General features: G+C 31.4%; 1 protein-coding gene across 1 annotated transcript; it reads right to left on the reverse strand.

Annotated features, from left to right (window-relative positions):
- Positions 1 to 2,758: 2,758 nt before the first annotated feature.
- Positions 2,759 to 7,132, reverse strand: LOC128071318 (uncharacterized). Its single transcript, XM_052664203.1, has 3 exons — positions 5,913 to 7,132; positions 5,703 to 5,822; positions 2,759 to 2,870 (listed from the first exon to the last, which is right to left on the reverse strand). The coding sequence occupies exons 1-3, from the start codon at positions 7,130 to 7,132 to the stop codon at positions 2,759 to 2,761; spliced, it is 1,452 nt and encodes a 483-aa protein (XP_052520163.1).
- Between the last annotated feature and the right edge of the window lie 5,743 nt (positions 7,133 to 12,875).

Below are 12,875 nucleotides of genomic sequence, written 5' to 3' on the forward strand. Positions count from 1 at the left end.
TACTTCTATATTCTAATTAACAAAAAGTAGTGTTGCTGAAATACAAAGTGAAAAACAATGAAGATTTTATGCATTGTCATTAGTTTTTAGTATACCAATCAAAAATTTAATTTCGCAATAGTATCAATGAATTAGCGTAAATTGAAGATTGACTGTAATAAAAGATGATATTTAGTTTAGAAGAGCTATTTAAAATAAAAGAAGTGATTATATGAAATAAATTTCATCTTTTGCATAATAGTCCGTAGCCCCGTGATGGCCATTGGCCACCAAATGGCGACGAAAAGTAACATTTTGGTCGCCCTTTGGTCGCCAATAGCTACGAAGGGGCGACGAAATGTCCATGTTCATAGAAGTTAGATTGATTTAAAACATAAGAATTAATAATAACAAGTATATTACAAATTTGTACTAGATCTATTTTCTTTTGATTAAAAATTTAACTTCGCACTAGTATCAATGAATTAGCGTAAATTGAAAATTGACTATAATAAAAGATGATATTTAACTTAGAAGAGCTATTTAAAACAAAAGAAGTGATTATATGAAATAAATTCCATCTTTTGCATAATATAATAGTTCGTAGCCTGGTGGTGGCCATTGGCCACCAAATATCGACGAAAAATAAAATTTTGGTCACCCTTTGGTCGCCAATGGCTACGAAAGGGCGACGAAATGTCCATGTTCATATAAGTTAGATTGATTTAAAACATAAGAATTAATAATAACAAGTATATTACAAATTTGTACTAGATCTATTTTCTTTTGATTAAAAGTATATTTTATGATTTATTTAATGGTATGAGGTTGCACATATTTAAGATATAAGAGCACGAAAATAAATTAATGATTAATACTTCTATATTCTAATTTACAAAAAGCAGTGTTGCTGAAATACAAAGTGAAAAAGAATGAAGATTTTATGCATTGTCATTAGTTTTTTGTATACCAATCAAAAATTTAACTTTGCATTAGTATCAATGAATTAACGTAAATTGAATATTGACTATAATAAAAGATGATATTTAGTTTAGAAGAGCCATTTAAAACAAAAGAAGTGATTATATGAAATAAACTCCATCTTTTGCATAATAGTTCGTAGCCCCGTGGTGGCCATTGGCCACCAAATGGCGACGAAAAGTAAAATTTTGGTCGCCCTTTGGTCGCCAATGGCTACGAAGGGGCGACGAAATGTCCATGTTCATAGAAGTTAGATTGATTTAAAACATAAGAATTAATAATAACAAGTAAATTACAAATTTGTACTAGATCTATTTTCTTTTGATTAAAAATTTAACTTCGCACTAGTATTAATGAATTAGCGTAAATTGAAGATTGACTATAATAAAAGATGATATTTAGCTTAGAAGAGCTATTTAAAACAAAAGAAGTGATTATATGAAATAAATTTCATCTTTTGCATAATAGTTCGTAGCCTCGTGGTGGCCATTGACCACCAAATGGCGACGAAAAGTAAAATTTTGGTCGCCCTTTGATCGCCAATGGCTACAAAGGGGCGGCGAAATGTCTATGTTCATATAAGTTAGATTGATTTAAAACATAAGAATTAGTAATAACAAGTATATTACAAATTTGTACTAGATCTATTTTCTTTCGATTAAAAATATATTTTATGGTTTATTTAATGGTATGAGGTTGCACATATTTAAGTTATAAGAGGACGAAAATAAATTGATGATTAATACTTCTATATTCTAATTAACAAAAAGTAGTGTTGCTGAAATACAAAATGAAAAACAATGAAGATTTTATACATTGTCATTAGTTTTTTCGTATACCAATCAAAAATTTAACTTCGCACTAGTATCAATGAATTAGCGTAAATTGAAGATTGACTATAATAAAAGATGATATTTAGTTAGAAGAGCTATTTAAAACAAAAGAAATGATTATATGAAATAAATTTCATCTTTTGCATAATAGTTCGTAGCCCCGTGGTGGCCATTGGCCACCAAATGGCGACGAAAAGTAAAATTTTGGTCACCCTTTGGTCGCCAATAGCTACGAAGGGGTGACGAAATGTCAATGTTCATAGAAGTTAGATTGATTTAAAACATAAGAATTAATAATAACAAGTATATTACAAATTTGTACTAGATCTATTTTCTTTTGATTAAAAATTTAACTTCGCACTAGTATCAATGAATTAGCATAAATTGAAGATTGACTATAATAAAATGTGATATTTAGCTTAGAAGAGCTATTTAAAACAAAAGAAGTGATTATATGAAATAAATTCCATCTTTTGCATAATAGTTCGTAACCTCGTGGTGGCCATTGGCCACCAAATGGCGACGAAAAGTGAAATTTTGGTCGCCCTTTGGTCGCCAATGGCTACGAAGGGGCGACGAAATGTCCATGTTCATAGAAGTTAGATTAATTTAAAACATAAGAATTAATAATAACAAGTATATTACAAATTTGTACTAGATCTATTTTCTTGTGATTAAAAATATATTTTATGGTTTATTTAATGGTATGAAGTTGCACATATTTAAGATATAAGAGCACGAAAATAAATTGATGATTAATACTTCTATATTCTAATTAACAAAAAGTAGTTTTGCTGAAATACAAAGTGAAAAACAATGAAGATTTTATGCATTGTCATTAGTTTTTCGTATACCAATCAAATTCTAACTTCGCACTAGTATCAATAAATTAGTATAAATTGAAGATTGACTATAATAAAAGATGATATTTAGTTTAGAAGAGCCATTTAAAACAAAAGAAATGATTATATGAAATAAATTCCATATTTTGCATAATAATTCGTAGCCTCGTGGTGGTCATTGGCTACCAAATGGCGACGAAAAGTAAAATTTTGGTCGCCATTTGGTTGCCAATAGCTACGAAGGGGCGAAGAAATTAGAAACATATAAATTAAAAATAAAAAATTATAAAAAAATAAAATAAAATAAAATTAGGGTTTTTGGGCGACCAAAGTGCTCGTCGCCCTTTGGTCGTGAGAACCACTTAAATTAGAGGGCAGCGCTCTAATTTAAGAGGGCGACCAAAGGGCTTGGTGGCCCTTTGGTCGCCCCCTTTTACTAAAAACAGGGGGCAGAACGTTGCCCCCTAGTTTTAGTAAGACTTAGATTTTTATTTTTCTTTCAAAAACCCCACCCCATCCCACCCCTCACCCCACCCCACCCCCACCCTACCCTACCCCATCCCACCACCCTACCCGACCCCTCAATGGTATGTATTATTTTTTACTTTGTTTATTACATTATGAATATAGTATGTATGTATATGTATATCTATATATATATATATATATATATATATGTGTGTGTGTGTGTGTGTGTGTGTGTGTGTGTGTGTGTGTGTGTGCACCTATTTGCACATATATATATAGCTTAAAATAGATATATGTATAGCTTAAACTTTATACATATAGGTATATGCATTCTTTTTTTCTGTTTTTTTTATTTTTGTTTTTACCTTTTTTTTATATATTTAAATCATACTTTTTATATAAATCCTATATAAATATGGATAATATATATATGCATTTTTTTCTGTTTTTTTTTATTTTCGTTTTTCTCTTTTTTCTATTTTTTTTTATATAGATCCTATATATATATATATTATATATATATATATATATATATCCATTTAGCTTTTATTTTAATGTTATTTTTTTTATTTTCATTTTTTTCAGATTTTTATTTTCAGTTTTTTTTTTTTCGTTTTTTCCCTTTTTTTCTATTTTTTTTATTTTCCATTTTCCCTTTTTTTTATATATAGATCCTATATATATATGTGTGTGTGTGTGTGCATTTAGCTTTTATTTTACTGTTATTTTTTTTTCATTTTTTCAGATTTTTTTTATATACATTTTCCCTTTTTCTGTTTTATTTTATTTTATTTTATTTTATTTTATTGTAGATTTTTTTCTGTTTTTATTAATGTTGGATCTTTGAAATATTTTTTTGTAGGATTGGAGTTTGTTTTGTGTGATAGACCAGACTATTACGGCTCAAGTTAGTCTTCTAATTCACTATCTTTTATATTCGTGTTGAGATATTATATTTGAAATAATGTTGTAGGTGAGATATTGTTATGATGTTTGTTGAGATAATAATTGCGTATATAATTGATTATTTATGATGTTTGTTGAGATATTTAGCTAAAATTTAAGTTGATTCTTGAGTTATTTCTTGTATATGAAGTGTATATGCGTACTTGTATCAATATTACATAGCATAATGACCTTACAACACAAAATGGTGGAAATGTTTGTGGTGTTTGTGGGCTGAATTTTTCAGCGCCGACAGTGGGTTTGCCAACGCTGGTTGGGCTGATTTTGGGGGCTATTTGGGCTACCCTCGGGGTGGTTTAGGTGCATGCTTCGCTGGTTAATTGATAGGTGGTTGTTTGGGTATTATTTGATTGAGTAATTGCGGAATGTGTTGCTAAAAAATTGAAGTATTGTTAAAGAAAGTTAGTTTAAGTGTTGTTTTACATTCTTTTGTGTTGTGTTGTTAGAGCTTGAGTTGGAATCAAGTAGGGTCGGAATTGGTTAATATATGGACATATATGCTTGAGGTTAGGTAACTTACTTCGTTACCTAATCAATGTATTTTAAGTGATTTTTACATGTGGAATTACTAAGTGTTGCATTATTTAAAGTGTTGAAGTGTTATTGTTGAAGTGCCGAGGGGTATCCTCTTTGAGTCGTGGAAACTCACCATCATTTACTAACATTAATTTCAGGTGAGCCAGAGTTGGGATTCATGGCTCAAGAGGCTGAGGTCAAGCCATTTGATGTCGTGCATTATGTGAATGAGTCTTATGCTCAAGAGCCCCATCCTTGTAAGTGCTTGCTTGGATATTTCCTATGTTATCTTTGTGTTTATGGTTATAATGTATGAAAGACTTGCACTTATGTAATATGTAATGTTGTAGCTTTACTTTAAGTTAGTAGTTTATAGTCTTTTTGTTGAATGATCAAAGTAAGCATGACTTGAGGAGCAGCAACTGGCGTACTCAAAATTGCTGAGCATCGTGACGTATATTTAAATATGCGTATATTAAATTAATTTTGGTTTTGTAAATATTAAATTTAATTTTTATTTTTTTTAAAATTATTGTGTGGCGACGAAATGGCGACAAAAACTTAGCTACCACATGGCGACTATTATTTCGCTACCACATGGAGATGAAAATTAATTAATAAAAAAAAATAATTAAAAATTTTGGCTACTTAGTGGCGACGATAAAATAGCTACCATATGGCCACCAAAATTGGCTAAAAATTTTGGCTACCAAATGGCGACCAACGTAAATAATTAATAAAATAAAAATAAAATTTTTTTGGCTACCTAATGGTGACGAAAGTATGGCTACCACATGGCCACCAAATTATTGCTACAAAAATTGGCTACCACATGGCCACCAAATTAAATAATTAACAAAAAAATATTAAAAATAATTTGCGACCTAATGGCGACAAAAAATGGCCACCATGGGGCGACCATGCATAATTAATTGATACAAAAATTAACGAATTAATTAATAAAATTGCTAATTATAAAAATTAACTAATAATTTATTTTTCTAAATATTGCGACCAAGGGGCTACGAAATGTAAAAAAATTACATATATTATATATATATATATATATATATATATATATATATATATATTTCCGATTTGGCCACCAAAATGCGACCAAATGATAAAATAGCGACAAGGATTTTCTCGACCATCGGTTTTTGGTCGCCCAATGGGTGTAGGCGACGAAAGGGCGACGAGAAACCTTCGTCGCCCCAGACCAATTTTCTTGTAGTGACTAGAAAAGTTAAAAATTAAAGGGTAAGGTTCAAATATTTAGCCTAATCCATTCATGATCATATCACATGAAATAGATGAATTGCAGTACTTACCAAGATCTGCAGCTGTAATCCGAATGTGAAGTTTCTGATTTGAATGGATGGTTAACTTCCTGACATCGATTAGATCTCCAAACCAGAGCAAGCAACCATGACCTGCTCCAGTAGCATTTGCATTTGCATTAGCATAAGCTGTACATGAGCAATTCTTGGAGCATTCAGCTTCACATTCCTCCAGAGACATACTCGTATTCACCCCGTACTGCAAAAAATCAGGCATTTTCAAACCCTGTAATTCTTTAAATAGTCCTGTTTCTGAACAATTGAATGGATTTTCTCGTATACATCCACCAGACCAAATACGATCATCCCAATCTTGAAAATTTTTAGGCGTATATCCAATCATACAGCTGCAAATTAGAGCATCGCTTATAGTGCAAACAGCATTGGGACCACAGTAACCATAAAAGCCACAATAGTTGGGGGGCAACTCATACATGACATTCCAGGCATTGCTGCTATTGTCTCGTATAGAGAGTTGAAGCACACCAGTATAGCTAATAGTTGCCTTCAGTAAAGACGAATTGTCATTCAGACGAAGTTCATAGTATACCTCTTTGGAATCTACGGTAACTTCTGTGGAGAAACGAATGTTATTAGGTAGGTAAGTTAAGTCACTGAATTCCACTCCATTCCATGGTCCACTTCTAAATTCCTTCGAAGCGGCTTTCCAGATTGTTACTTGTGGTAGTCCTTGAAGGTCGAGACCATGTGTATATTCTCCGGGAGAAGGGTCGTCTGAATCTTTCCAGGATGTAAGATTTCGACTCAGACCAGTCCACAAGTCCCACCCGATCTTCATCCCAGGTAACAAGGCATGCGATGGATGATCGAAGCTTTGCCAGAGAATAGTTCCTTCTTCATTTCCGTCTCTCAAAACAAGATTTCCCGAGTCTAAAAGTTGCGCAACAGTGCTTCTCCTTGACGATATATTATGGACGCTGGTAGACCAGACCATCCTTTCTGTTTTCTCCACAAGGATCAAGTTTCCATCATTTCCAATTCTAACAACACCACAAGTATCATTGAGAGGGTGTTCTCTGTTAGCTATCCACACTATGTCAATTGGCACGATATTGAACCATATGCCCAAGTAAAACTTTTTCGAATTTCCAGGACTGAAGAACCCGAGCTGGAACTTCTTTTGTGCTGAGACTAAGGTTTCATTACAAGTAATAGAGTGCAATATAGTCAATGTGTCGATGGACATGGATATTGGTATCGAAGATAAAATTAAAACAAAAGTATAACAAATGGTAGCAGACAAATGTATCTTCATTTGTATTGAACCGAAAAGGAAATATATCAAGAGAAATTCAATGAAACTACAACGATTTGGACGAAGAAAGAAAGGGCATTATTGACAAACTGTGAAGCTCAATTGCCAAAACTGTGTAACATATATACCCGATAAATAATTAAAAGATGGTATTTCGGAAATAACCGACAGAAAATATTGTTTGACAATTTTCCTTGAGCCTAAAAGAGAGAGACAAGTTTGACTTCTAAGTATTTGTCCTATGAGAAAAGAGGAGGTCTTTTTTGTTTTTTTATAAAACTAAATTATTTCAAGGATTATGTCAAGAAGATTGCGGTGGCCGCCTGAAATCTAGCTAGCGTTCATATTATTAGAAGACTAGATAGAATTGATAATTTCCGAGACAATCACGTTTGATAATGCACCATTTATGTTAATATTAAGTATAAACTTCTAAGTCCTAATCTCGTGGTCAAAACTCTTTATGTCTCTAGTTCTTTCATTCCCATGACCTATGCGAGCTGTGGGGCGAGTCAGCCCAGATGCCCGCTCTAGCACTTCACTTTGGCAAACTTTGTGTCTTTGTTATGTCTATATTGTTCTTTTGGCTAAGTCGCTATGTCTACTTTTACAACAGATTCATTTGCTTTTGTTTGATTCTTTGCTCTTACATTATTGTTACATTTTTGGTTCTTAAATTATTTTTCTCATAACTTTGATCTTATATATATATATATATATATATATATATATATATATATATATATATATATATATGTGGTAATTTGCCCCACATGCCACTAACTTGCACAAAGTTTTAAATCACCCAATAAGCTTTTATTCATTTCAAAGCATCCACTGAAGAATGTTCTGTTTTAATTTACTCATTTCTTTAGGTTTTCACAATTGGTTTTAATAAATGTTCATTTTTTAGCTAGTAAAATTGTCATATGCCACAACATTTCTGTCATAGCTGAAGTTTTGCCATAGAAAGGCACATAAATATATACTTTCTCCTTAATATTTTTGTTGGAATACTATTGAGTAAAATGCACCATACCTTTCTGTATTTTCACAAAGTTGTATCATAAACCCTGTGTTTTAAAAAGTTGCGTTATAAACCCTGTGTTATGAAAAACGTTGCATACACACCCCAAACTCAAATTATGTTTAACTCTGTTAGTTAGCCTTGTAAAAAGATAAAATTGTCCTCGTTTAAAGATAAATCCGTCAAAGGGGGTATTTATAACTTTTTTGATATCAGAAGGGGGTATTTATCACTTTTTTAATATTAGAGGGAGGTATTTACAACATTTTTTATTTTGCAATATCAGAATCATGTGCTAGTCTACCTTCTAAGGAGATCTACAACCTTAAATTAATAAATATCATTTAATTAAAAGAATAAAAAAAGATATAGCTTATATAACAGAATATTGATGTCCACCATAAAAAATATAAATCTTATGCTTGAAGTTCAAAGTCATATTGCAACTAGCAATAATCGTATCTTCATTTGGAATCACGTTCTTCTACAAGTAGATTAAAATCTTTAAATCAGTGCAAAATCAACTTCAAATCGAAGAAAAATCACTTTGAAATAGTTTTTCTCTCTAGGATTGTCAATTTTTTTTATTTTTTTATCTTTGAAGGAGCAATTTACATCTTTATAAAAAAACATAGGGGCAATTAGAAACCTTATAAAAAATACAAGGGGCAATTTACAACCTTATCGAAAACACAAGGGGTCATTTACAACCTTATCGAAAACACAATGGGCAATTAGCAACTGATGTTAAAAATAGTATTTTCGTCCTTCTGTATGTGTTTTAAAGCTTGATAAATGTCATACTTGCATTTCAAGCGTGTGTATTACACTCACGTTAAAATTGATAGAAAAATAGACGGCGGGGGGTTATATGCAACGTTTTCCATAACACAGGGTTTATAACGCGACTTTTTAAAACACAGGATTTATGATGCAACTTTGTGAAAACACATGGGGGTATGGTGCATTTTACTCGAATACTATTTAAGTGACTTGAATAGTTTTAGATGATTTGTGTGGAATATTGTTGGTGTAACTAGAAAATCTAGATGTTTTTGGTAGAATATTGATATCCTATAAATTTAATGATAAAGTGTTGTTTAATGACAAAGTGTTTTTGTTAGTTTGGGTTTATTAATGTGTATTAGGCACGATCTAATCTTAGTGCTCTTAAAATAGTATGGCAATTGAAATTTTGTCCACTTTATTAAAAAAATTCATTAAAACTAACTCCAAAAAAGTAACAGAGTAGGAAAAATGAATCAAAAAAAAAAAAAAATTCAGTGCACAATTTGGAAAGAAAATAAGATTGATGACTAATTTAAAACTTCATGCAAGTATTATCTATGACGCAGATTACCTAAATGTATAACATTCTCTTACAAAATGAAAAAAAAAAAAAAGGTTAATTGATTTATGCAATTTAATGTGCACTCAAAGCTGGTTATAATGGAGTGAGATGGAAGGTAAAATAATATTTACCTTAAAACTTTGAGGTTCATTTTTTCTATATAAATTTTCCTTACTTTAATGGTTGTCCACTTATCAAAAACTGTTATTTCTTTTCTATATTTGTTTTGTAGGTGTCAACATAGAATTAAATTTAATAAGTTTCTTTTTTAGAAGATAATTTAGATTGAGGTACTTATAATATATTGTCATACTTAGAATTTTACAACATCAAAAAATTCAAACTAGAACTTGGCCAACAAATTCGATGTGTGCTAATTTGTGTTGTTTTATTTTGATGAGACTTAGGCTGGACCGGAATCAAACTTGACCATAAAATCAAGAAGTTAAAACAAGTATGGAGATACGAAACAGTCAAATAGTCAAAAAAAATGGTAAATTCTACGTGCTTGCATGAAAACAACGAATTTAAAACACAAAATTTAAAACCCTCACCAACGGAAGATAACCCTACACTTTGAATGTAAAACCAAATTCCTTATTCTGTCCCACACATTGCTGTCCTTCTTGGCTTCAATAAAATATAAGATTTTCCAAGATCTAAGAAGTTGTTTATTAACAGTACTATAACCATAATCAATATAATTAGAATTAAAAAAATCTAATCCAACGAGGAATATTCCTATTAGGACTCAAAAAAACCCTGTGCTTACTAAACTTGAGATGACGGCCATCATATCCCTTGACAAATTTTACTTGTGAGAAACTTTATCATCCTAGTGGTGATTTGAAATTGCTAAAGAAATAAACGTGGTAAGACATTGATGGTTAGCGTAAATTCACCCATATTAGTGGTGCTTAGTATATTTCTAATCCATGCCAAGCCGCCTGTGTGGACCTTTGTGGGGTTAACACCGCAATTAATTAAACCTTAATGGCCTGTTGCAGAACACATTAGATATTTATTAACAAGCCTTTGGTTTAGTGATATGTCTCTCGCTATAAGTGCAAGAAATTGTGATATTAATTCTAGTAAGTGACATTTTTTAATATATGTTGTACGATTTAAATCTCCTTTGAATTAAAAAAAAACAACAGATTTTAAGCAATTAAACAATGTGGAGCGTTTTACTTGGATATATGCTTTTGGTCATCTAGCTTATAATCGCATTCTAGAATATGAAGTGCTTAACTTTCTTTCTTTTTTTTTTTTTTTGGTCAGAATAAAGTGCTTAACTAAAAATGGTGAAAATTCATGTTTTTTGTCAGAAAAAAATTAACTAACTACGCCTTGAAACAAGGAATTTAACTAGATGACATCTTAAGACTAAATGCACTACCTAATAAATTAAGGACTATCTATCAAGACTCTCTAGTCTAGATACTTGTAGCTAACCAATCTGGACAAATGACTACTTTTTTGGGGGTAAATGACAAAAGAACTATTTATTGGGATAAAATAATAAAAATAAAGCATAACAAAAATAAATTCTTATTTATTCTTCTTCCTTATATTTGACTTGATTGATCTTCTTCATAAATTTTTTTAGAGAAAATGACTCAATTAATCCTAAATGTTTGCTTGTTTTGATAATATGGTCTCAATCATTTCAAATCGGATACTTTAGTACTTAACATTTTGAATAAGGGACATTGTTAGCCTATTAACTCATTTATGTTAAATTTGCTCAGTTAAGGTCATGTGATTCGCACGGCACGCGTAAAAATAAAAAGCATACAAGCTTAAATTGGGGATCGGGTGACGTTTTGTGAGAATGAGTTATAAGTTAAATGACTAATTTAACTTTGTATGTATTTTTTTATGCGCAACGTGCGAATCACGTGATTTTAACATAACAAATTTAACAGATTTGAGCTAATGGATTAACGGTGTCTTTTATGTAAAACGTTTAAAATTAAAATGTCAAAATATACAAACACTTAAAATTGATTGAGCTATTTTCTCATTTTTTTTCATCATGTTTGACATCATTTTACCAGGCAGTACAGTGAGACCAATGTTTCCCTTGGTATTGACTGGTAAAGCTCTATTAGCACACAGATTTTTGGTCTAATGGTTTGCTTTGACTAAATGAATGATTTAAATAATGCTGGTGAGTTTCCTCTATAATTTCCAGATTAGACACATCCAAACTCTTTGGACAAGTCTATCGAATCGATCATTAGTCAATATCCTCAGCCATATCCATTGCTAAAGCCCAAAATATTGATTGCGGAAAGAAGTGCCGATATTCTTCTATTCCTCCTACCAGCCGTCAGAATAGGAAAAAGTCTTACGTTCAGTTATAACTGCCAATGTGTATGTGGACTCACACGTGTAATGTATATCCAATAATCCAACGTAAGATCAACTCTGAGAATAGAATTATCAATCTGAAACTTTTGAGAACCAAAAAAACCTTCCGTAAGCTGTCAATTAAAAACTTGAGTCATCATGTTATACAAGATTTAGTCCTTTTTTTAAGGTTAAAAAATGAGCAGAAGATGTCAATACAACTTACACAGGACTATTTGAAGTATTTCATAGATGTCATTCGTGGCATTCTTTGAACCCATATAACCACTGCATTTCATTGTGAAGTTCATGGAATGAACATAAGTCAATTGTTACTAATTCCTGATCGAGGAAAGTAAAAGGACACTTGCTCTTCTCCGAAAGTTCTAACTAAATCAAAATATGAAATTTTTGGATTTATTTCATTTTCTGGCAACACGTTACTTACCTTAGGATCCATATAAATGATTTGCAACCTTGAATCTCAATGAAGATAAAGAAGTCTTCTAACAATCTCAAAAAATAAAATAAAGTGCCTCCTCCGTACAAACAAATGACTGGCAAAAATTGAACCACCCTTAATAGAATTCTAAGGTGGGTAGGATGAGTAGTTTTGGAAAGAAAAGATAACGAGGAAGCTCATAAATTAAAGAAACGTGTCCTTTATGTCAATATGTTTTAAAGACATAATATGCAGTCCTAATAATTTTCAAGAGATGCATTTACAGTTACAAGTAAAAATTAGTAAAATCATAGATGGAACTGTCAAATCGAAAAATTAAATGCTATTATATAACTTTGTATCGGTTAAGTTCACGAGTTGGAGATAAATGGACTCGAACTGCCACCTCCGTCACAGGTAAACCACCGCCTCTCCGGTCCCCCACAGATTCTACCATAGAGGCCAACAATAAACAATAATGTCCCCCCAAACACAGCTT

Source organism: Budorcas taxicolor, unplaced genomic scaffold (assembly GCF_023091745.1).
Source record: "Budorcas taxicolor isolate Tak-1 unplaced genomic scaffold, Takin1.1 scaffold3465, whole genome shotgun sequence".
Classification (NCBI taxonomy): Eukaryota; Metazoa; Chordata; class Mammalia; order Artiodactyla; family Bovidae; genus Budorcas; species Budorcas taxicolor.